The sequence below is a fragment of the Nanorana parkeri genome, unplaced genomic scaffold (genome assembly GCF_000935625.1).
Source record: "Nanorana parkeri isolate BGI_ZX_2015 unplaced genomic scaffold, ASM93562v1 scaffold481, whole genome shotgun sequence".
Taxonomy (NCBI): Eukaryota; Metazoa; Chordata; class Amphibia; order Anura; family Dicroglossidae; genus Nanorana; species Nanorana parkeri.
In genome coordinates, this window is record NW_017306749.1 from 998,080 (window position 1) to 1,025,279 (window position 27,200).

General features: G+C 42.4%; 1 protein-coding gene across 1 annotated transcript in view; it reads right to left on the bottom strand.

Moving 5' to 3' along the window:
- WNT2B (Wnt family member 2B) overlaps positions 1 to 27,200 on the bottom strand; it is an 80,620-nt gene that overhangs the window by 16,117 nt on the left and 37,303 nt on the right. Inside the window, exon 2 of the mRNA XM_018560845.1 lies at positions 10,254 to 10,474. Within this exon, the coding sequence (XP_018416347.1) occupies positions 10,254 to 10,474 (221 nt within the window). The remainder of the gene's footprint in view (positions 1 to 10,253; positions 10,475 to 27,200) is intronic.

Here is a 27,200-nt window from a genome sequence, read left to right on the forward strand (position 1 = left end):
TCTGCCTATCTAGAGGCAGAGCCAGCTGTACCCGCCCCCTCCCCGTCCGTTCCGACAGTCAGCGCTGGTGGATCGGAGCGGGGAGGGGGGAATCCAGCCCCTCCCCTGTCACGGCAGAGAGCTGTGACAGGATCGAGAGGTGAGCGAACGCCGGTATATGTTCGCTCACCTCCCGATCTACTGAGCCAACCTGTGACAGTCTCATTGTCACAGGTTGGCTAGAACTATGAGGTGAGTGAAAAGCACTCACCTCATAGTTCTCCTTTAATCAGTGCTGTTCATGGCCCTACATAAGCCACAGCTCTGGAGAACTGTAGCTTACTCAGGACTTCTCTTCATCCCTTATCGGTTGCTGAATACAGCAGCAGGGAAATTAAATGATGTACATGTTGCTGGGAAGAATTAAGATACAGGGAACCTGATGCTTTTTATTTAATGAGAAAGCACAGGTTCACTTTAAAGGAGAACTATGAGATGAGTGATTTCCACTCACCTCATAGTTCTAAGCCGACCTGTGACAATGAGACTGTCACAGGTCGGCTCAGTAGATTGGGAGGTGAGGGAAAACATACCGGGTTCCCTCACCTCTCGATCCTGTCAAGGCTCTCTGCCATGACAGGGGGAGGGGCTGGATTTCCCTCTCCCCGCTCCGATCTGCCAGCGCTGACTGGCGGAACGGACTGGGGAGGGGGCGGGTACAGCTGGCTCTGCCTCTAGATAGGCAGAGCCAGCTGTCACTCACGCAGCTGGGCGGATCTCGTCATCTAAGTCGGGATCCGCTCCAGGTGCGGCGTCTCAGTATACCGCGAGCTGTAGCTCGCGGTATACTGAGCTTAGGGTAACGGGAGGACGCTAGTTTGTGTACTCCCGTTGCCCTAAGGAGAACTATGGGGAAAAACACTGACCCCATAGTTCTCCTTTAACAAAGGACTCCAGGAATTTGAAAAATAGGGTTATTCACTAGAGGGTGAATAGTTTGGAGAAGACAGGAGAAGTGAACAATCTAGGAAAACATAGCTGAACATGAAGAAAAAGAAAAGAAAAATGAAAAAGAAAAGAAACAAATACACAGAAGAAGCCAAACAAAGACATAGAAAAATGGAACTCCTCTAAATTGAGACAGTGCTTTAAGAATCACATTATATATATATATATATATACAGTGCATTCAGAGAGTATTCAGACCCCCTTCCCTTTTTTAATTTTGCTATGTTGCAGCCTGATACTACAGTTGTTTAAAATTCTTTTTTCCCCCCATTATTCTACACTCAGTACCCCATAATGACAAAGTAAAAACAGAATTTTAGAAATGTTTGTGAATTTATTAAAAAGAAACAATTTAAATATCACATTGGCATAAATATTAAGACCCTTTGCAACAACACTTGAAATTTACCGTATATACTCGAGTATAAGACGAGATTTTCAGCCCAAATATACGGTATCTATGGTGCCTCCCATTTCTTTTGATCGTTGCTGAGATGTTTCTACACTTTGATTGGAGTCCACCAGTGGTAAATTAAATTGATTGGACATGATTTGGAAAGGCACACACCTCTCTATACAATACCTCACAGCTGACAGTGCATACTGTATCAGAGCAAAAGCCATGAAGTCAAAGGGATGGCCTGCAGAGCTCAGAGACAGGATTATAGCAAGGCACAGATCTGGGGAAGGATACAAAAATATTTCTGCTGCACTGAATGTTCCCAAGAGCATAGTGGCCTCCATAATTCTCAAATGGAAGAAGTCTGGCACAACCAGGACTCTACCAAGAGCTGGTCGCCCGGCCAAACTTAGCAATTGGGGGAGAAGGGCCCTAGTAAGAAAGGTGACCAAGAACCTGATGGTCACTCTGAGCTCCAAAGATCCTGTGTGGAGCCGAACAAAGTTCCACCAGGGCAACCATCACTGCAGCCCTCCACCAATCTGGCTTTTATCGCAGACAGAAGCCTCTCCTCAGTGCAAAACACATGAAATCCGCTTGAAGTTGCAAAATAACACCTGAAGGACTCTCAGACTGTGAGGAACAAGATTCTCTGGTCTGATGAAACCAAGATTGAACTTTTTGGCCTCAAGTCTAAACATTATGTCTGTAGGAAACCAGTCACCACCCATCACCTGCGCAATACCATCCAAACAGTGAAGCATGGTGGTGGAAGCATCATGCTGTGGGGATGTTTTTCAGCACAGGGACTGGGGGACCGGCCAGGGTTGAGGGAAAGCTAAACGGAGCAAAGTACATTGAGATATCCTCAATGAAAACCTGTTCCACAGTGCTCAGGACCACAGACTGGGCCGAAGGGTCACCTTCCAACATGACATAAATCTTAAGCACACAGCCAAGACAACATAGAAGTGGCTTAGGGACAACTCTTTGAATGTCCTAGAGAGGCCCAGCCAGAGCCCTGACTTGAACCCAATTGAACTTCTCAGGTGAGACCTGAAAATGGCTGTCCCCAACCTGACTGTGCTTGAGGGGATTTGCAAAGAAGAATGGCAGAAAATCCCCCAATCCAGGTGTGCAAAGCTTGTCGCGTCATACCCAAAAAGACTCAAGGCTGTAATTGCTGCCAAAGATGCTTCAACAAAGTACAAGGGTAAAGGTATTACTTATACCAATGTGATATTTAAGGTTTTTCCTTTTTCATACATTTGCAAACATTTCTAAAATTCTGTTTTCCCTTTGTCGTTATGGGGTATTGAGTGTAGATTAACCTCTTGCCGTCCGCCCGTTAAGAAAAAAACGGACGGACGGCAGACTCGCATCAGCGGGTTGCCGTCTCCAGGCGGCATTTTTTTCATGCTTGCGCTAGCCCATCTGCGGCCCAGGACCGTCTCGGGAGGGCGTCAGGAGGAGGAGGGAGGGAGCTCAGCTCCTTGCTGATCTCCCTCTGTAGTGTGAATGCAGAAGTGATGTGTATTACATCACTTCCGCATTCACCTGTCAGTCATCTGGCTCCTACTGCCAGAGAGAAGAAGCTGATGAAGCAAATCTGTGCTTCATCAGCTTCTTTTGGGGTCTCCAGGTGCATTAGGGGTCTAGAGACCCCTAATGTCTCCATAAAGAGGACCTGTCAGTGTACCTGTGCTATTATAACTACAGGATATGTGTACTTGTTTCATACAGTATGTACAAAAATACCAAGGTAATAGTACCCCCTCTGGATCAGCAGACTCAGCATTGAAGCATTGGAAAGCTTAGAAGTCTTTTGCAAACACTAACTTAAAAGGCATATCTAAGCTCCAAATGGAAAGTTTGCAAAACCTAGGGAAATAAATCAGTGTAAAAACAGAGAACTAAGCAAATGCACAGCACTGTGTACCAAACTGTATTGTGCACAACCAATTCACCACTCCACCTAACCTCGCAATCTAGAACAGAGTGTGAACACCACATCCTCTTGCAAGACATCCAGAGAAGTGGTGGTACACCCCACAATAAAGTGTAATCCACCGTAGCATTGATGCAAGTCCACACAAGAAGGTGAGAAGCAGAAAACTCTTTATTTACCATTAAAGGATGAATAAAAATGTCAGCTTTATAGCAAAGTGTAATCTTCTATCCCAGGGGTAGGCAACCATGGCATTTCAGCTGTGGTGAAACTATAAATCCCATGACACATCTGCCCCTGGGAGTCATGTCTGTGGCTGTCAGTCTCACAATGTCTCATGAAACTTGTAGTTCCACAACAGCTGAAGTGCCAAGGTTGCCTGCTCCTGTTCTACCCTGTCCAGACTTCCAATATTTTGTCAAATCTCTGTACTTTCCTGCAAGAATACAACCTAATATTTAAAATTGGGTTCAAAGAATTATACTTTAAACATCCTGTTTTTGAGCCCTTATGAAACCAGTAAAATGGATAGGACATACAGTATACAGTATATGTTCTATTTTCATGTATATCTCTCTCAAATTGGAACTTAAAATTGTTATACACAGCCAGCAAAGATGGAAACACATTTCCCCTCTTCACTTGATAAGAATCTAAGGGAATTTATATTTACATACAAAGGAGAATTAAATTATTTGTTATTCCAACTATTCAAAGCCTTCTTCATTTCCACAAGAAACTAGTCTCTATTTAACTTTCTCAAGTCCTGTGTAGATAGCAAAGAGTATTTTAGAATGTTAATAATAGACATACCCTTCCACTTGCTGATCAGGAAAATTGTGGTCCCAGCAAATTTTTCAGAGCCTTTGGACCATGGACAATAGGCTTAGAAGGGCTAATAAAGGGTTTGGATAAGCAGCCCTCTCACTACTGAAGTGGGGCTTAGTCATAGGGGGTGATTTACTAACCTAAACACACGCACGCACCAGGTGCGTGTGATTTTTACACAGAAAATTTCCACTAATGCCATATATGGAAAAATCATGCACATGATGCATATATAATGCTGCTTCACAGTTTAGACAAAAATGGTTAGCTCATGCATTTACATTCCTGCATTCATCAACTCAAGCAACACAATGTAGAGCTAATTTACACAACATCACCTTGCAATTCATGCAGGGCTTTGCACAACACACCTGCTGGGTGGTACACACTACAAAGGTGTCTAGATTCCACCAATAGATCATGCTGGGAGGGAACACACTACAGAGATGTATACTTGTTTGTGGCATGTTTATAAGGTTAGTAAATCAACCCCATAGTGTCAGTGTATTGGAAACTGCTATAGGTAGAGGACAGAGAGAGTTGACAATCTCCCCCTCTCCTCATGTTAACAGTTCTTCATTTAAAGTTTAGGTGCTCAAGACACAGCATTGATTTGTCGCTGACCATCTGTTCTTGGACCTGCCTTTTATTCACAGCACACCTCTGCATTGTTTGAAAACAAAAATCTTAACGTGCACCTTACATTCTTTTGTACCTCCATTCCCACAGTAAAAGTAAAAGGCATACACCCATTACATCTATTTGCCCTGTTAAAACTGCCCTGTCACTGGCAAATTTTACACTGCTTTATCTTCTGCAGTGTATTAATTCTCATAGGAAAACACCAGCCTACGCCCTGTGTCTCTGGTACATTACGGCCTAGTCTTGCTCATTATAACTGCTCTGCCACTGGTAAACTTTCACAAAGCTGAGCTGTAATTCATGACAAAGAACTTGCATAGCACTGTGAGTAGCTAAAGAGCACAATAGTATTTATACCCTTTTAGGCTAGCATCCTAATTAAACCTTCAGACTCAAGTGTTCAATAAAACACTCCTCTGATGACTGACTCATGTGGCTTTACCTAATGATCTCTGTATCAACATGCTTTTTCACAACACCGTGGCTATGAGAAGCATGTGAAAAGGACCCTAGTTTCTTGACCATCTTGCTAAAAGTTAAAAGACTACGTAACATAAAATATTTCATATTTGGTAACAAGAAAAGTTAAAAAAAAAACATTATTTTTTTCTAATGACCATAATCAATAAAGAAAGAGTTGAAATAATAAGTCGAAAATTACTGTACCTTTCATTTAAATGTAAACATTGCATATGCAAATTCCAGAAAATAAGACTTAATTGTACTTATCTAGTTTTAAAAGCAACTGACTTGTGTTTTGACTTTTTTGAGAAAGCATTCTGCAGTTTCTTAGAGTCTGAGATTCCAACATATTTTCTTAGAGGCAGTTCCTCTACCATACAAATACCAGATGCTTTCCCCATGTCTCTGTCCAAATATTTACGTATCCAATTACTGTTTAGATATTTCACTGTAGGGTTGGGACATCTTCAACCTTCACTACTTCTCGGCACTGTAATAGGCAGGAATAGCCACTTGATTCATTTATGTTACAAGTAAATGTATAATGGGATAAGGAGTGCAGAGAAGCGGGTCACAACAGGCACGTGTTTACAGGAAACAGAACACTCTCCACTGACAGCCTCAATCTTTCTTAGCAAAGTGTCTGCTAGAATTCCCTGATTAATGCCTAGTTGAAAAGCAGCAACCAGTAACATGCAAAGCTTTCACGTGCTTCAAACCCGCTCCAAAACTAGTCGCAGAACAAGGTGAATTTGTCATAAGGGCATAGGCTGGTGACCATAGCTTGTTATTACACAAACACACAAAGCAAAAAAAGAGAACATTTTAAATTTAAAAAAACATTTTGAAAATAAGATACACACAAAAGCATTTTAAATAGATTAAAACACATTTAAAAAAAAGACATGAAATCAAGCTGTTTACAGCACCTCACTACAGGATTGTGGGGATGGTTTGGGATTTTGATACTGGGTAAGGAAACACAGGAACTGTGCTATGATGGGGAACAGCAATCTCAGAAGCAGGCAATATTCACCTACAAGGGCAGTTAAAACAGTATAAAAAGACATGATGCATTTACAAATACTCAACACAATGCTTGTCAAGCCCAAGAGCAACCTCCAGGCTCAAATGACAATTGTTTCACAGAAATTTGATATGTTTCTGAAGACATTATTACTATTAGCATTGTCTAGCATCACAACAATGTAACCTCTGAAACATGTGACCTAGAGCTGCCTGTTGGTACAGTGGCAGATAAGTAACAGTACATGTTCCTTACTTAAAGAAACCCAGGTCTGGGTTTTCTAGCATAGTTGTGCATTGCAAGCCCATTATTGATGAAATATGGGCCTTCATTTTACACTTGTTAACTTGCAAACTATGTGTATGTGCAGTAACACACCACAAAGGAACGTCATAGTGTGAAGGGGACCTTAATATTTTGATCTGGTCTTGATCTGCGCTGGCCATGCGAGCTGTGGACTATGAGGACTTAGGAGGAGGATTCCCAAAATGGCAAGCAGTATTTTAAAGAAACCTTTAGCCTAATAAATCCTAGCTGCTTTGTTGTGTTTGCGATATTAGCAAATATGTTTTAAAGCAGTTCAGAGTTTAATAACTTGACAGCTCCTGGGAGTGTCAGAGGTTTCTGTGGCGGGCAATCTCATCTTCTCCCACCTCCAGTCCTGATGTCACCAGCAAGACGCCTTGTGCGATCTGAATGGAGCACGTCTGCCATTGGAGGCTTGCAGTGGATTATGCAAACAATCCAACCATCTGAAGTGCGTGAACTTTGTATTTAGCTATTTATCTGCAGTTTTACTTTCTACCCTCTTTATGGCAGTAAATAGCACTGATTTTGTAACAGATGCGTTCATAAGCCTATACTGAAGAAGTGATACGTTGCCTTGGCTGTATTGCACATCTTATTGCCACTTGCTAGCATGCTGCTAACATGCTGCTTTCCTTCCTTCCTTTTCATATATTTGGGACCTTATGTTATGGCATCCTTCCCTGCAGTTCTACTGGGCTTAGATTTTTTTTTTAATTGACTCCTTGTGCTTGTAACCTTATCCTAGCACTATTTATTTCTTCAAATAATCTTTTCTTAATATGTTAGGCAGGATACTTGGTGTTTGTATCATGTCCAATAAAAATGTAGTGTGAGGGTCTGCCTAACTAAACAGTTTTAATCTATATCTAATATATAGATATACAATATAAGCACAAGCCATCCACCATAGAGCCAGTAAATCCATATCTTGAACTGATGAGGGCTAAGAAGCCTGCAACAACTGTATGCAAGCTGGTAAAACTGGCTGTGTAAAATTGTGGTTATATTTGTGTTATATACCAGCAGTTCTGGATGCACAGATGGCTAAAAAGGGCACAAAAGAGTTATTTGCATGACACCTCCCACTTACCCTTAAGTAGAGCCTACGCATGTCCCAATACCACTTTATCAAGACCAAGTACAAGTACTTTCCCTCAGGTACTTGTTAATACCAATTACTGATACTTTTTCTTAAAGGGACATGTGACATTTTTTTCTAAAACAATACAGACTAATGATTATAGGGCAGTTTCTTTATAATTATGAAGAACTGTAACGAAATCCACGATTATTCGCCAATAGAGAATGGCAATCAGCTATAGAGGGCCACAAATCTCAGCAATCTAGGATTACCCAGCAATGGAGAATGACAACCAGCAATCATGAATTGCTGGGATTTGTAGTCCATTATAGCCGGTTGCCATTCTCTATTGTTGTATAATCATTGATCCCATCAATCCATGATTATACAGTAATTACACAGGGCTGTGTGCAGTTTCACCAGGGCTGCGTTTGGGTCTCACCAGGGCTGTATTTAGGTCTCACCAGGGCTGCATTTGGGTCTCACCAGGGCTGTGTGCTGTCTCACCATGGCTGCGTGCAGGTCTCACTAGGACTGCTTGGAGGTCTCACTAGGGCTGCTTGGAGGTCTCACCAGGGCTGCACCAGGCGGCGGTGCAGGTGGGTGCTGATCCAGGGCTTTGCGAGTGGGTGCCAGGCTCCAGGGCTGTATGGGCGGTGTGGGGCTGTCCTTTGCTGTGCCTATCTCTGTGGGCACCAGAAAGGAGAAGGAGGAGATATGGGGCCAGACAGGCACTGTCAAAGACAGCTGCCTGGGGTTCCGAACAGGCTGCCTGAGGTACCCAGTACCCAGCAAACTTCTTTAAAAATTTAAAGGGCCAGTATTGGCCTTTAGTATCGGAGCATTTTCACGAGTACAAGTACTGGTAAAAATGCCCTGTATCGGGACATCCCTAGTAGAGACTGAGCTCCTTTTTTTGCTGGAAGTAAGGACATGTTCTCTTACGAGAAGTCAATCCTGTATCTATCCTACCCTTCCCTCATGCCCTGGTTATAGGTGTAATCCTAGACTCTGACCCCTCCTTTCAGCCCAACATCCAGTCGCTGTCCAAATCTTGCCATCTTCACCTTCATAAAATTTTCAAAATATGCCCCATCAAAATATTAACAACCACTTACAAAGCCATCCATAACTGTGCCCCCAGCTACATCACCAACCTCATCTTAAAATATCTGCCAAACCATCCTCTCCACTTTTTCTAAGATGCCCTTCTCTCTAGCTCCCTTGTCAACTCCTCCCATGCTCCACTTCAGGATTTCTCCTGTCTCTAGAGGATGCTCTAAAACCCCCTATCCCAACCACTGCAGCGTTCTCCAATTCTGTCTGCCTTTAGGTGGTTCCTGAAAACTCATCTCTTCAGGGAATCCTATCCAGCCTCAACCTAACTACTGAGCTATTACTTTCTCAAGCAACTCATTCCCACACAGCTACCACCTTTTATATTACTTGCTCTCCCCTTATAGATTGTAAGCTCTCATGTGTCAGACTCTCTTGGAAACTGTTGGCACTATATAAATCTTGAAGAATAATACTAGTAATAATAACAACAATGACAACAATAACAATAATAATAATCTAATATATAGATATTTAAGGTAGGCACTCATACTACATAGATGTTGGTTTTTACTTTTCATTGCACTTATTTCTTCTGCTATTAGTGGCTACCAAGGTTCAATGAGGGGAATTTATGAAAACTGGAGCAGACAGAATCTGGAGCAGCTGCCCATGACCATCAATAAGCTTCTCTCTCATTTTCAAAGCTTAATGAACAAGAAGAGAAGGGAAAAGCTGAATGGTTGCTTGATTCAGTTTGATAAATTCCACCCAATATGTTTTGTTGCTTTAAAATACAACTTAGTATGATATTTGCATTAGCCCCACTGTGAGGCTGAAACAAGAAGAAAATTATATTTAAGACACATCACCACTAATGAAAAAAAAAGGCTAAACAATTCCACTTTTGTGTACTATGGTGTTTAATGGCGTGTACTGCTCCTTGAGAATAGATTTTCGTATTTTGTAACTATGTTTCATGGAGCCGACATAGACAGAACTATAGGTAATAGATAATGGCAGAAAGTGATTACGTTTTGTCTTTGAACCCAAAGCTTGTTATTATTCAAGTGTTAATGCATACACAGTCTGATAATCATATAAAATACTCAAAGCTGTTGCATTGCTTGTAGATATCAGGCTTGTTAAGTACAAATGCAATGAGTTTACTTGACTGACCAGTGTCCACTGGTTACCTAGAACCTGGTGTCCACTGACACCAGGTTCTAGGTACATTTTGAAAACAAGAGAAAGAAAGACTGCGCTCTCTATATAACCTTTTTCAAGATATATACAGATATACAGTACTCACAACATACACACACCTATATGTGCAGTATGTATACATACAAACTGTATTGTTTTCTATGGAATTTATTGCATTTAATTACCTAAGTAGTGTAACAAAACAATGTTTAAATCTTTCTGATGGGACTGTGGGACATTAAAGCTATTAGCACTGTTTTTCAATTATATCGCTTATGTGGTTTTTATTCTCAGAACAACAACATACTTCTTAGCATGACTCTCCCAAAGACTGTGTGGTCTCTGTCCAGGGTGCTGCAATTCCAGCGATGATGTCTGAACTGATGCTGGCACTCTCTGATCCACTCCTTGGCTCCCTCGCCAATGGCTTGCATAATGTCAGGGTGCTTTTGACACAGTTGCCTCTGTTTGTTCACAAGTCCTGGAATGTTATCACATATTACGCGTGCTCCAAGTGCACCAATGTACCTATAGAGAGGGAGCAAACACACATAGTTATGCTTCTGTTAATCATGATGTGATTTCTATTTTATAATTATATCTATATATCTATGTCATAGCCAAGCATACCGCCATCTTGCTATGTAGGGTTCTGCTTGTGAGATTCTGTGTTAATAATAATGATTTCATTGTTCATCCACAAACTTGGTGTTTTGGATTTCATTTGGATTTTACTACATGTGCTTTTGTTTCCATGTTTATTGCTTCTGCTTTCTAAAAATCCTTTATGTTTATGTTTGACTCAGTAGTACTTTAATATCCAGGATAAAATAAGAAAAGTAAAAATATTGGCAATTATTAGTAGTATTGCTATTGTTAGTAGTAATTTTGTATAGTATATAAGTATAGCAGTTTTAAATTAGCATAGGAATATGCAAATAATATTTTATGAATTTCCCTTATCAATATCCATTTTAAACAGTGGTATACAACACTAGAGAGCAAGCGGTCGGTAGCAGCTAATTACCCTACGAGCATGTTTCTGAATTTTGGAAAAAAACTGGAGTACCTGGAGCCTGGATGAATCCCACACAACCTCAGGGAGAACATATAAACTCCCTGTAAACTATGTACAAAATGGGATTCACAAGTAGGACCAAGATATGCAAGAGTGCTGCTACTAATAATAATAATAATAAGACACCATTGAAAGAATGAAAATGTAAAAGCAATGTTTTACTGAAGTCTTATAATCTCACGTTTGGCTCCGGCCACTTGCAGATTCAGATCAGCGTCCCTGGTTAACAGGTAACCAGGGACACCGTTCTGTCATTACACTGAGAACCCGGAGGAGCTGCAGTGATATCACAGCGGCTCCGCCGGGTTCTGTGTGTAATGACAGAACGGTGTCCCTGGTTACCAGGGACGCCGTTCTGACATTACACTGCGGCTCTGCCGGGTTCTGTGTGTAATGACAGATGGCGTCTCTGGTTACAGGTAACCAGGGACGACCATCTGTCATTACACTCAGAACCTGGCGGAGCCGCTGTAAAATCACTGCAGCTCCGACTGGTTCTCAGTGTGTAATGACAGATAGGCGTCCCTGGTTACCATGTAACCAGGGGCGCCCATCTGTCATTACGACGAGAGCTTAGGAGAGCCGGCAGTGATATGAAAGCCAACTCTGCTAAGCTCTCATCCTAATGACAGAACAGCGTCCGCTGGTTACTAAGTAACCAGCGGACGCTGTTCTGTCATTAGGATGAGAGCTTAGCAGAGTCGGCTTTAATATCCCCGCCGGAAACCAGCGGACGCTGTTCTGTCATTAGGATGAGAGCTTAGCAGAGTCGGCTTTCATATCCTCGCCGGCTCCGACAAGCTCTCATTATAATGACAGCTGGTCCCGGCCAATAGAAAACATTTGGGCGGAGCTAGCTGTCACTGCTTGCTCCGCCCAAATTTCGCTCAGGGGCATTCGGCTATTCACTCTTTGCTGTTTGGCATCTAAGAGAATAGGCCGAACAGCAGCGAGTAGCCTGCCGGAGGTTCGGCTCAGCCGATCCAGATGTCCAGAGTCAAAGTCCTTCTGCTGAGCATGTTTGGCCGACCCGAAGCCAGTCGCAGCAAGCCGATGTACGGCTGATTTTAGTCGGTGGCAGCTTTGTGAATAACCCCCTATATAATACATTGTTGGAGGCTTATTTCTTTAGCATTTTGAATGCACTTTCATAAAAGTTAAATATTTATAATTATTTTTCAGTTTATTTTTTCCAAGGTGCAGTAGCTAAAGGGAAAAAAAAATCTTCTTGTTACAGTCACATACTATAATCACTCGCAGTGCTACGCAGTCACATTTGCACTGGCGGCTACTATAAGTCATCATCAACTAGTTTGCAGTTGCAATTCTCTTGCTAATTGGCAGTGTTCATTACAGGTTATCACACATTTTCCCAGTTAGTGCCTTATGCAGTGATCATCATTTACTAAGAGTGCAGCTGCTCATTGGTAGTGTCACTATATTTTCCATTTAGTTATATAGGTTATGGTGCTTTGGCTAGATGTACTAAAAACTTTTACATCTCAGTTGCCATTCATGGACGCTAGCTTCTGCTGGAACTACCACTATAGTGAAGCTTTTTATATTCTTTATTGCTGGCTTCCCTGTTTGTGGCACTCTCATGCTACTGCTCCAATTTAAAAAACGAAGAACATCTTATTTTACTGATCCAACATCCATATGTTACAGAACAACACCAAAAGCATACTTTTATATAATTTTTCATCAGGACCTCTTTTATTTAAAGGATAAAACAGTGTGATGTCTTCATTGCTCCCTTCAGCAAATAGGGAGCGAACAAAAAGTGCATATAGACAATGTAAACCAGTGAATAATATTTTCTGCATTCACACCGGCAGCTGCACTGCAATGCACAGCTGCTGGTATGTGTTCCCAGGCATGTTGTGGATGGGCCGATTGTGGTGCATCACACTGTTTATTTTTTATATATTTTTTAAATCCCCCCCCCCCAGTTCACAAACACGTGCATGCCTTACGTGCATGTGTTTATTAGAATCAGATGGTGGGGGCTGTAGGGTATTTTTTTTCTACTTTTTATCACCTTTTTAAATTTGTCTTTCACTTAACTTTTGCCATCACAACCGGGTAACAAGGCCCTATGTGACAGCATTGGAGGTGACAGGCTCTCTTTATGGACACATCAGGGGTCAATAAGATCTTTAATTTCTCTCCTGCTCTCCAATACAGACCATAAAGCACAGGAATGTACTTGATAGTCTGTATGCCTGGTGCTGAGAGCAGCCCTTTATCCTTCAGTGATCACGGAGCATATCAGTTGCCCATTCTGCTCCCGCTCACCATCCTGACACTATGTGCTGTGGTCCTGAGCCCCCCCAGAAGAGCAGGGGACCATATCATATCACGGATCATATCAGTTGGCCATTCTGCTCCCGCTCACCATCCTGACACTATGTGCTGTGGTCCTGAGCCCCCCCAGAAGAGCAGGGGACCAGAAAACCATGTCGGCGGGGACTCTGTCACTCGTATTATCACGCAACTTACTGGGATGGACTTCAGGAATGAGCCGGCAGCCCTACTACTGCATATGGTGCCACTCTCAAAACGCAAATACAAAACATCTCTGTTACTACACCTGATAAATGCTGCTTGGACGTGCATTCCCCTATATTGGAAAAAAAAAGATCCACCTCTTAGCTTGTGGCTTTAGAGGGTTGATCACAATCGAAACATGGAAGAACTAACCGCTGCTCTTGATTACCCGGAGAATTATAAGAAAACCTGGTTCTTCTGGACTGACTTTTCTGTACTCCTCGGAGTACAGCAAATTGTTACACCCCAGTTGAGCATTATTCGGAGCTCTTATTCCGGTAGATTGCGAGTACCCACAAGGATTTATTCCGGTGTGTCCCTTCCCTGTCCCCCGCCCCCTCACATATTATGTGACCGCTTCCTCCCTCCTTCTCCCGCCCTATAATACCACCTTTTGCGGACCTCCTTAGCCTTCTCTTAGTATTAGTATTCTCCTCAAATTCTTATATTCTTTGGTTTCTTTTCCGATTGCAGCACTGTGAACTTACCTCCACGATTATGTAACGATGCTCAGTACAATTACTAATCATCTGGACAATGTCAGGTGCCCTGAGACGCAATAGTGCTATATGATAGAGTACCGTACGTTATATTGGGCATACCTCCACTAGTTCCGATCTGAGGTGTACTACTTAACATCATACGGCGCAATGCAGAGACCTATAGACAGATGGCTGTCGGCACGATATACCGGTTATGCCTATATTTAGCTTTCAGTTTTAGTATGGTATTAATGTGCTCTCAACTGTACTTTACCACCTACACATGCTGCTTTATACTCTGTAACTTGTTCTTCTTGTACTTTTATATACTTTTTGAAAAATAAAACAAAGAATTAATTTTTTTTAAAACACAGCGGTGGGGTGGTACGTAGGGAGGCAGCCGGTTGGTTAATACAAGTGATCTTGGTGGCTGTACATCTACCCTCACTTGTAGTTACATAGTTACATAGTATTTGAGGTTGAATGAAGACACAGGTCCATCAAGTTCAACCTATTGTGTGTATGTTTTGGATGTATGTAGTTGTAGCAGTCGGCCCTGCCTGATGTCATTGGTTGCCAGGAAGCCAATGGTTCTATCAGCCAATGACTAAAGCTGAAGGGGGCCTGTGCTGGCCCAGAATTGCCATTCAGTCCATGTCCAGACCGTGGTTCACCATTTAGTGACCCCTGGTGTAGACTATAAAGGTTTCTTAACTAAGGTAAGTTAAGGTAAGGTAGTAACTAAGGTTGTGAAGGTAATGAAAAAATAGTATGATAGTTTCAACGACTATGGCCACAACTGTGGCCTAAAGACTGTCAGAAAAAAATGTCTGAAAAAAAAAGTGTTCTAGGGCACAGAGGCCATCAATGTTTATATTGCAGAGCAGTATTTCTAAAACTGTAGTCAACTAACTGTTTCCTGGATGGTCCCTAATGATCCCTAACAATCGTTCCACCCTCTATTGAAGGATGTGCTATCATTGGTAGCAGCAGAGATTAACATCCACCTTTGATTGAAACTTTGTACAGACTAAGTGGAAGTAAATAGAGGTGATTCACTACATTTCTGACTTGTGCCTGAAGTGGACTACAGAACATTGTGTGTGATGTAGAGACTCTTAGGGTTTGTTCACACCAATCGCGGAGCAGATGCAGAACAAAGCAGTTAAAGAACGCATCAAAAATGCATCCAATGTATTCCAATGGTATTTTGGGCTCTAATCACACCACAACGTTCAGTTCCAGAGCTTGTGGAAAAACTGCAGCTTTCTGCTCTGGAATGCACCAAAATCCATGCAAACGCATCAAAAATGCACGAAAACACCCTGGAACGCACTGAAAGCCCATTTTAGGCTAAAACAAAATGGCCCGGAACGTGGCAAAAATGCGGCAACACACACTGCACTGCATGTGCAGAAACTCATACAGATCTGGTCCGCATTTGGTGTGAACAAGCCCTCAGAAGTGATAAAGTGGTCCATGGGCCATCAGCTAAAATAAACTGTTCTAAAAAACTAGGGCTTGTTCACACCAAATCCAGACCAGATCTGTATGAGTTTCTGCACATGCAGTGCAGTGTGTGTTGCTGCTTTTTTGACGCATTCTGGGCCGTTTTTAAAAAATGGGCTTTCAGTGCGTTCCAGCGTTTTTTATGCGTTTTGCATCCGTTTTGGTGCGTTCCAGAGTAGAAAAAATAGGGCAAGCTGCAGTTTTTCCACATGCTCTGGAACTGAACAATGTGGTGTGAACTAGAGCCTAAAATACCATTGGAATACATTGGATGCATTTTTGATGCGCTCTGTAACTGTTCTGCTCTGCATCTGCTCCGCGCTTGGTGTGAAGAAGCCCTTAAAGAGTGTATCATTACTTCTGTGAAAAATCTTTGGAAAAATATACATAGGGGTCTATTCACGAAGCAGCCGAAGGATCTAGCCGTAGCTTCGGTCAATCCTTCGGCTAGCTTCGGCCCCAGGACCCCTTCGGTTCAGTAGAACTGAAGGGCTGCTGTACGGGCTATTCACAATAGCCCGTACAGCTCCCGAACTTAGCCGAGCCGAAAGCATATGCCTCGGCTCGGCTGAGCCGGGCTGAAAGCCGAAACTGGCAGGCTGCTTCTGACAGCTGGGCGGAGCCAGCTGTGATCTTACGGCTGGCTCCGGCCACTTACAGAGAGATCAGCGTCCCTGGTTACCAGCTAACCAGGGACACTGATCTCCAGACAGCAAACTCTCCCGGGCCACGTGAAGCCGTACCAGCCTGAAGTGAATAGCCGAACAGCGTTCGGCTCACTTCACTTTAGGTCGGTCATTCACTCGGCTGCCTACGGCAGCTTAGTGAATAGACCCCATAGTATGCATTTTTTAGTAAACAACATGACAACTTTCAAAAATCATTACTTGCATATTTTTTTTTTCTATTTGTAAGCATGGGTTGTCTGAATATGGAAGGTCAGACATTCAGACACTGTAATCATCCAATCATATGCAAGCGATAATGCTTTTTTGTTTTACATTCCCATGGTTTTCCCATGATTGGGCATTCACAGTGAACAGTTTTCCTTATTTACCAAGGTAAGTAAACATTTTTCTGCAAAGGGGACATATACTTTCCTAAGTGAATGGCCTCTATTGCTTTGAAACTATTGCTTTGAAGTCTCTTCAGCAGCAGGTACAGGCCCTGTCAGGTACAGGCCCTGTCAGAGAGGTAGATGGTGATGCATAAGCTGACTTCTATACCTCAACAGTTAGTACAGATAGCTGACAACTTCCCACTAGTGGTCATGGTTGGGGAGTCAGAGGAAACTGCTGCAGTGCCAGAGTTAACAGATATACCGAGGGCAAGGGAATATTTTGGAACCGCAGAGTTGCAGGATGCCAATTTGGCAAATGCATCGGAAGATGCAAGGTGATAAACAGTGTATCCCAAAAACCTGAAGTTAGCCTGATATTTCCGCATTTTACAATATCCCATGACTTACTGTATCATGTAAAGAAAGAAAAGGAGAATGTTGTGAAGCAGTTGGCGATTCTTCAGTCTCACATGAGGATTCTATTGGATCTTGCCCATTCTCATGTGTTGGGTGGTCATGGGTCATTATGGGTAGAAAACAAAAGAGCAGATTGAGCATCTTTTTTTCTGGCCTGTTTTTTGTGACAAAACAATTGAGGAGGATTATAAATCTTGCCCTGAGTGTCAAATGAGGGCACCCAACCACATTGTTAAAGTTCTCTGGTACCCTTGGCTATAATTAAGGTCTCTTGTGAAAGATTTTTTATAGATCTCATTGGGCCACCGCCAAAGTCTGCAAGGGGGCAGCAGCACATACAGGTGAAACTCGAATAATTAGAATATCGTGCAAAAGTAATTGCAGTAAGTGCTGCAAAAGGGGCCCAAACCAAGTACTGAGTACATATGCATGCTTGTACTTTTCAGACGTCCGATATTGTTCTATGTACAATCCTTGCTTTATTGATTGCATGTAATATTCTACTTTTTTGAGGTTGTGGATTTGGGGTTCTTGGGGTTTTCATGAGCTGTAAGCCATAATCATCACAATTATGACAAACCACGGCTTGAATTATCTTGCTTTGCATGTAATGAGTCTATCTCATATATTAGTTTCACCTTTTAAGTTGCATTAGTGAAATAAATGAACTTTGCACGATATTCTAATTAATCGAGTTTCACCTGTATTGGTAGTCCCTGACTATGTTATCTGGTATCCAACAGAAATCCCTTTCAGAAGCATGTCCTCTAACGTTATACTGAAAGGGTTGCTCTATATGCTTTTCCATGCAGGTATTCTTAGGGAAGTTTTGACAGACCAAGGAACTCCTTTCATGTCAAAGGTAACCAAAGAGCTGTTTCAGTTGTTGAAAATTCCCTACCTATGCACCTCAGTATACCATCCTCAAAATGATGGGTTGCTAGAATGGTTCAATAGAAAGGTATGCTGAAAGAAGTGGTTTATAATGGTGGGAAAAACTGGGACTTTCTGTTATCATACTTAATGCTTTCAATCAGGGAAGTGCCCAATATTCTTACAGGGTTTTCCTTCTTTAAACTTTTGTATATTAGATGTCCCTGGGGACCCTTAAATATATCTTAGGAGACATGGAAGCATAAGCCCGCATCTTACAAAAAATCTAATTTAGCACAGTTCAGATGCAGGATCGGATAGCAGCACTAATGCCCGTAGTTCAGGAATATGTGCAGCATGCCCAAGAGTTTACACTTGCTCTGCTAAAATCAGAAACTTTAACCTAGGAATTATAGTTTTGGAGCCCACTAGACACAACAATACAGATGTGGTACTTTCTTCCAACATAAAATAGTGTACAAATGTACTCTGTGGCTGAAGCCATCAGTGCGCAGTAAAAAATGGATGAAAGTTCTTTAAAATAATTCATAAAGCATGTTGAAGAGGCCAGGCATGTGACTTGTCAAAGTCACATAACTGGCTCTCTTGATTTTTAGAAACTTGTGGGCTGCAATGTGCAGTATAATAGAGAATGGACAGCAATATCTGCTCTGCATTATAGATGAGCCCCCTCAGAGTCATCTGTATATATGATGGTAAAGCTTGTCAGGTCTGTTTACAGATTGGCTTTCTGACTGGCAAAGACACTGCTTGAGAATTACTGCACTATAAAAATATTTTTAGTGCAACCTTGAAAGTCACGATATAGATATGTATGTAACTAAATACTTTATTCTGTTTGCTCTAAAATTAACACAACAGAAAATGGAGATCACTGTTCCCTACAAAGTTGCTGTATGGAGGCTGTGACTGGCTCTGGGATGGTTCTTTGAATTCAAGTTCACGCTATTTTGTGTGCTCCTCTATTCATCTGAAAAAATACTAAATAGCTAATGAACGCTTACTAATGGAACACAGACATGAATGAATATTTATGAAGAATAGTACAGCTGATTTTCCGAAGAAATTTTTTTGGAACTGATGTGAGATTTTCCATATCTGTCAAGAGTCCTTGGCCAGGAGTCACAGTTATCTAGGAAGAAATAACTGTATTCTTCTCTGCAAGCTCCACGTGTCATGAAGGTGATACAGCCAGCACTCTCAGTGCTTCTTCTAATATATGCAGTGTGGGAGTGTTGGAAAGATACTGGGAGAGATTCACTAATGCAACCCTTAGAGCTTATACCTGCTCAATGCCAGAACAGCAAAATGTGAGTAATAAATTAAGGTCAAATTCAAAAGAAAAAAAATGTCTGACACTTGTAGTCTTCATTAAACAAAACAAAATTGAAATATAAAAGCAATACATTTGTTTGTACAGGACACTGCTTTTCATATTTGTTGTAGGAAAACCAGAAGATTCAGATGTGTCCTCCAGTTGCTTACAATGCTGCCTATGCGTCTATGTTTTCTTTGATGCCTAAACTCTGACTATTTAGCAATGTTCTAATTGGTATGAAATGAACATTACACCACACGATTCCAATTGCTTACTGCCAAGCTCAAGCAAAAGCTAACAGTGCAAGTCACATGTAACTAGCACTTCGTTCCTAAATCCTTTTAGAACAATATGAATCTATTACTAAGAACCATATATAGGAGGCATTATAAAACCTTTGCAGAAGAATGTGAAAAATGTTTTCACTAATCAATCACTAAAGTCCCATATAAGCTTTAACCTTTAATGTAATTTCAACATTTCAATGAAATCATAGCCCAGCCCACGTTACTACATACAGCATATGCATACAGCCTGGATTTAATGGATTAAGCAAGGCTTGCCTGGTTTTTTTTTTCTTTGCAGAGTTCAGTTTGTTTGCAGCATAAGTTCAATTTGATGTATCAGAGTCACTGACTATCCTAAATTACTCTTAGAATTTCTCCATAGTTTCTAAGATAAGCGAGACCTAGAGCTGCCAATTGCAGCAGCTTGTTGACCCCCTGTAGGATGTCACAGAGCCAACCCCTACTCAATCAAAAGGTCTGAGGAGTGTTATGTAGCTGGTCTAAAGTATTATATTATACTTCAGCAGACACTCCCTTAATGGCAATTATTCTAAATATATCTATAGATGTAAAGCACCTGACGGATTATTGAGGATCACAACTGTGGAGGAAGACACACATGCAGTTCTAGTACAGAATCTATCTAGTCCTGTTGCGGCATATCAGTTTGGGTTCCAGGTTTCACTCTCAGTCTCAAGGGAGAGTTTGGATCCACGAAATCATCTGCCGACTTATTTATGAGATGCTACTTAGGAATGGTTATTACATCATAATCCACCCTGATAGTCAGTGCGCAACCTGATGAGGGTGTAGGTTCGTAGAGAAACTGGTGGTACATAAGAGCAGGAACTCAATCACCAGATGATACTCTATGGCCACATGCAATAGTGTGAACAGCAGTAAAGCTCCAGTAATGCTTATAGCACCATGTACTCCCAATTGCCCAGCATACAGCAAGTAAATAGCAATAGCTCCTGTATACATCTATCACCATGTACTTCCAATAGCACAGCAAAGTGAATAGCAATAACTCCAGTAACATATATAGCACCATGTACTTCCAATAGCACAGCATACAGCAAGTGAGATAGAAAGAGCCCCAGTAGCATGTATAGCACCATGTACGTCCAAATACAAGAGATACAGCATTGAACTGCCTGACACAAGGATACTTGCGGTCTCCCAATAGACTGGCACAGCACTCAGGTTGGTTCCTTGGAAGATAGGACTGGAGGCACGATTCCCGGTGACACTGATGAGCCTACTGCTGTCCTGAGTGAGCGGACCAAACACAGGCGTTCACGGCAATAGTGGAACGCCTTGTGTAGTGGCCGGTCACTATTTATAGAGCCGGAGATTGTGGAGGCGGGGCTCTCCTGCGCGTCACACGGCCGCCGTGTACCATCGTGGAGCGCACCGTGTGACGCCACATCTGTCTATGAAGCCGCTGCAGCCCAGGGAGGACCCGAGAATGCGATCTCGTTACAATAGATTCCCAGATGACAGAGTTTTAACAATACCACAACCAACATATTTTATATTTATATTTTACAATTCATTAGACACAAGCAGGGCTATTCCTTAAAGGGTGAAGAGTTTGGAGAAGGCAGGAGAAGTGAACAATCTAGGCCAAAATAGGTGATTTGGAAATATGCTCTAATTCAGCTTGCTTTCCGGTTCAGCTATGTTGTCTTAAATTGTTCACTTCTCCTGCCTTCTCCAAATTCTTCACCCTTTAGTGAATAGCCCTGCAAATCTAACATGGAAATTATGCACTTTTTGCACATCTCACTTAGGAGATCTAATGCATTGCGATAGCCCCCTGAACCTTGTAGTATTGGCATGTTTTATTGTCTAACTGTTACCTTCCTATGCATTAGTGTAGCCAATTTTTATGAAGATAACTCTATGGCTGCAGAATTATGGAATATGGATAGAGTTGAGATGTACTAAAATTCAGTCTCAGTAAAACCAGTTTTACAGATGTGTATTTAACTGGGATGTTCTTTGTCAAATGCATTTTCAATACTGTCACAGATTAGCTTTGCAGCTGATCTGTTACTCAAAGTTCACTTGATCTGTTACTTGTAGTTCTATGAACATGTGTGTCACAGATCAGCAGCTAAGCTGCTCTGTTACTTGTTTTACCCACCTTACTCTTGCACTGGTTGGGCAGCTTTAGGCATTGCCAGATCCTAACTGCTGATTGTTAAAGCATCTTCTCAGCCAATCAGTGCTGCCTCCTTCTCCCCCTGTCAGCTTGTGGGCAGTCTAAGTGGTTCCTTCCAGTTACTCACCTGCCTGCTCTGTGGATTTTATTCTGCAGACCCAGTTCAGTAATCTAACCTGCTCTGTGGTCGGGTATTCTGAGAGTGCTCTACTTTGAACTGGCTGTCAGCCTACACTTTTAGGGTAAGCCAATCATACCTCTTCGAGGTACCCCTTACTGTATAGCTAGAGGGTTCACACCAGCGCACTCGGCAACCTGACATGTATTAGCTCCCGTGAATGCCTAGTACAAACAAGAGATCTGATTATTTTTGTTACTGGCTTGCAAATTTTAGTGGTCTCAGGTGGGCTGTGAAGGATCTTTGGTGGGCTCTGCAGGGCCTGAGACCCTGTAGAGCTCACCATAGTCCATGCAGAGCCCACCTGAGACCCCGCACAGCCCACCATAGACTTTGCACAGCCCACCATAGACTTTGCACAGCCCACCTGAGTCCATGCAGGTCCCACCAGAGACCCTACACAGCCCACCATAGACCCTGCAGAGCCCACCATAGACCCCGCAGAGCCCACCTGAGAGCCCGCACAACCCACCTGAGAGCCTGTACAGCCCACCTGAGACCCCACATAGACCACCTGAGACCTTGCACAGCCCACCTGAATCCATGCAGACCCCACCAGAGACTCCACACAGGCCACCATAGACAGATTCCTCGCATCACCTTTCAACATCTCGTGGAGTCACGAGGCGGCCCAACGAAGTCATCTCGTGGAGTCATCTCGTGGCCCAACGAAGTACTGATGGGGTGGTCATAATAATCTGGCCACTCAGTGTAGATCCTGCACAGCCCACCTGAGACTCTCAGGTGGGCTGTGCAGAATCTCCAGTGGGCTTTGCAGGGTCCCATTCCCTGCACACATGTGCTGCCCCTCATACCTGCAGCTCCCCAGCCTGCCTCCATGACATACTGCTGTCAGATGGCTTCTTTCTCCAGGCTCGAGCCGCCCGCAGCTTCTACATAAAACCTCAAGCCGCCCGCAGCTTTTTCCTTTAGCCTCATCCAAAGCTGGGCTGGCTGCGACTTACTTGGCCCTGCCCCGCCTCCTCTTTCACCTGACAGCTCTCTCTGAGAAATTAGGCCGCCGTGAGGCCCCGCGAGCAGCCACCTAACTTGCTGATTCTGTGCACCCGGCTTGCCTCACTGATTTGGGGGTGGCATTTCTCATCGCCCCCCTACAAAGTGCTGCCTAAAGCAAACGCCTCGTTTGCCTTGTGGTGGATACGCCCGTGGCAACCGAAAAAAGTAAATAAACAAAAAATTGATAAACAAATTGTCTTTTTGGGGGAGGGGATAGAATTGTAGGGACCTGAAGTGAACCTGGGTAGAGAATGTCTGCTTTAAGTATGAATGCATAATGTGATTAAGAGTGTTTTAAGAGTGTGATTAATGTGATTAAGAGTGCATTGAGCTATATTTTAATGTTACAAACTACAGTAAGTTAAGTTTCCCAAACAGTCCATCAGTGATTCCTTCTGTGTTTGGAATGCTGGCAGAGACGCAAGGTCAGACGAGGATGGAAAGTGCAGATTACTAAAGAGCTCACTTTAGAGAAGACCCGTGCAATTTGCTGATAAAACTATGAAAATCAAACTTGCTTTACCATTTTATTCATAGAATCAGCTAAAGACAATATTTAAAATCATTTTGGGACGGACCTGAATACTTTTAACACGTAAGTGAGCTGGGTTCCAAATGTAAAATTCCTAAATATTTAAAAACTATAAATCATATTGAAAATAAATTCTGTCGTGAAGTTGGTCGGAACATTTCCAAGAACGCGCATTTAGCATGATAAATATAAACACCTGGGATTTTTTCCAGAAATAGTTTATTGCAATGGGGTCTATTTACATCTTATCTGGTGTAACAAGAATCAGTTGGTGGTAGAATTGTATAAAAAAAAACCTGACCTAAGACATTGGGGTCTATTTATCAATGTTGTCATCCAAGATTGAAAAATGATTGAATCTTGAAAGCTGTGTAGGAACTGTGTGAATTTTGGGTGAAAACATTGGTAAATGGACCCCAATGTCTTAGGTTAGGTTTTTTTTTGTTTTCTTTAACACGGTCACACCACTAAATGAATGTTCCTTCTCCAGTTAAAGTGACACTGAACTCAGAAGTTAAAAGAGAACTATGGCCTAACCTGTTTTGGCCATAGTTGTCTTCATCGTCACAGGAGGACTAATGTCCCAAAACTCAGTATACAGCAGGCTATTGCACGCTATATTCTGAGAGTGCAGACCCGTGCCACAGCCAGGATGGATCCCGACAACACTGTTGAGATTCACCCCACTGGCTGATTGACAGCTAGCTCTGCCTCTCTAGAAGCAGAGCCAGCTGTGCCCGCCCCTTCCCCACCAGTTCCTCCAGTCAGCGTGGAGAAAAAGGGAAAGGGGGAATCCCTACGGGGAGCGTTGACTGACAGTCACCACTCTTTGCAGGGAGAGTATCGGTAAGTCAGCGATAGGAGGTATGTGTTTGCTGAGTTCCCGATCAATAGAGCCGACCTATGACAGCTTCAATGTCACAGGTCGGTTAAATTATGGGGATGTGTGTTTTTCACTCACCCCATAATTCTCTTTTAAATCTTAAGAATGCATTTAAGTACCCTAACTATTTATAAAAATGTATCTTATTTCTGTATCACTCAGTTGTAGATCCTCAAATCATCTCTGAATTAATGCTGACACTGTCCTTCCTTCTGGAGGGTGGCTACTTTGTTCCCTATGGTCCCTGTGTGTGTTGTAAAGTAGCCACCGCTCCAAGCTCGCTCCCATGATAGACTATAATTTCAATACAAATTAGCGAACTAAATGTGAGATTGTAGTCCATCACAAGAGTGAGCTTGGAGCAGTGGGTAATTTACAACACACACGGGGACCATGGGGACGAAAAGTAGCCACCATCCAGAAGGAAGGAAAGTGTCAGCACAATTTCAGAGATGATTTGAGGATATACAGCTGTGTGATACACAAATAAGATACATTTTTGATAATAGTTAAGGTTCTTGAATGTATTTTTAAGATTTAACTCCTGAGTTTATAGTCACTTTAACGATGCACAAGCATTCTGTAGACTGTGAAACACATAAGCAGCAATAGAATAACAAACTTTGAACAGTGAAATTATAAACAATTAGTCGGGGAAGCCTGTGATATATTAGCACAATGTACAAATATACTACCTGTTCAAAAAAAAGTCATACATGCTAATATTTCGTTTTACCACCTTTAGCTTTGACTACTGCATGCATTCGCTGTAACATCATTTTTACATGCTTATGCAATGTCACAACATTTATTACCATCCAGAGTTGCATTATATTTTTTCACCAAGATCTTGTAGGGATGATGGGAGAGCCGGAGCACTATGTAAAGTCTTCTCCAGCACATCCCAAAGATTCTCAATGGGGTTAAAGGAGAACTATGAGGTGAGTGCTTTTCACCTCTAAATAGGCAGAGCCAGCTGTCACTCACGCAGCTGGGCGGATCCAGACAAAATTGTCGTAATCCGCTTCAGCTGCGGCGTCTCAGTATACCGCGAGCAGCAGCTTGCGGTATACTGTGGCGTCTCAGTATATCGCAAGCTGTAGCTCGCGGTATACTGAGCTCTGGTGACGGTAGGACGCTAGTTTGTGTCCTCCCGTTACACTAAGGAGAACTATGGGGAAAAGCCCTGACCCCATAGTTCTCCTTTAAGGGCTGGACTCTGTGGTGGCCAATCCAAGTGTGAAAATGATGTCTCATGCTCCCTGAACCACTCTTCCACAATTTGAGCCTGATGAATCCTGGCATTGTCATCTTTGAATATGCCCGTGCCATCAGCGAAGAAAAAAATCGATTGATGGAAACACCTGTTCATTCAGCATATTTAGGAAGGCAGCTAACTTCATTTGTTACGAGATGAAATATATTATTCACTGCAGTAATTATCCAATGGAAGGCTCTTACCTATTTGCTTAGCTAAATCCAGGCGGTGACTTTTTTTTTTTTTAGGCCATGCAGTGTACAGTTCTTCTATATATTTTACAGTAGCCTCATTCTTTTTGCACTGTGAACAATGAAGACTTTTTTGCTCATTGCAGGTTTTGATTGCTGGGTTTGACTGTCTGATTCTGCAGAGAACAGTGGTGCAGTACAGCCCAACCACCAAATAAATAAGAACAACATATTTTACGCGAGTGAAAAGAGGGGTTCTAGAATGCACTTGTATATATGTGACAATTTATTTGCAGCAGTGCTGGGTGTGCTATAAGACTGCAGGCTTCTATTGGGGGAGTGCCTTATATGAATAAAGAAGTCAGGTACCAAAGCTTTATCTTCAACACAGCAACAAAATCAATTCTACAGCATTCTTAAAGCTGAACTCCAGGGAAAATTAAAAACTATTATATAAATAATAAAATATGTGAAACAAGCATGAATACTTGATCAAGTCACATTGGAATATTTTTCCTAATGGTGCCGGAAAGTCAAAAGACATATGTGTGGATAGACACTTTCATCAGTAACAAACACACACCAGTTGGCATTTGTCTCATAACTAGAAGAGTATCAAAGCAATGATCCTCAGTCCCTTAGACAGTCACAATGTCCCTGCCTGACCTGACCCAGACTGACTCCTGCTGTTTGCCTGTATGTTTTGGCAAGTAGTCACATCAGTTCTGTGATGTTGTGTGTTGGTAGAAGGGGAAGAAATGGGAAGAATTACTGACAGCTAGGGCACTAGAAAATAGCAAAAATAGTAGAGGGCAAGGGATGATAATAATGATGTCATAGCACTTAGAGCAGCCTCCAATGCACTGCGACTCTGTGACTGGCACTGACCATGCTGTGTGACTGAAGATGGCAGTGAACCATACTTAGCAGGACAAATGACTGCAAAATGAACTCTGCTTGTAGGGATGCATTTCACAACACGTACAACTACCTTTGGAAAGGGTAGGCACGCAAAATTCATGGATGGCAGTATGGAGGGCAATTATATAGAATGCTCTTTAGACAAACCTCCATAGTTTGGTTAAATCTACAATATTCAAACTAGCATGTTCTTGGTCATATAAGGATTCATGAGAAAATTTTTACTTATCTGTAATAACAAGCATAACTTAGCAAGTTTACAAAGTTCAAAAAGGTGAAATGCACAAAAGACCCTACGCAAGTAACAAACATACGTATACACATTTATCACACATAATTAGGGCATATGCCGTATATATGTTTCCAAGCGTCCTATATGCTACACAGAACAGGTAGGGCCGGATTTACTTTTTCTGCTGCCCCAATGCCAGGTTCCTCAATGCACCCGCTATACCGCCAGCTCCCCCCCCCCCCACTGGACAATGACACACTTCCGGCCTGCACCACAC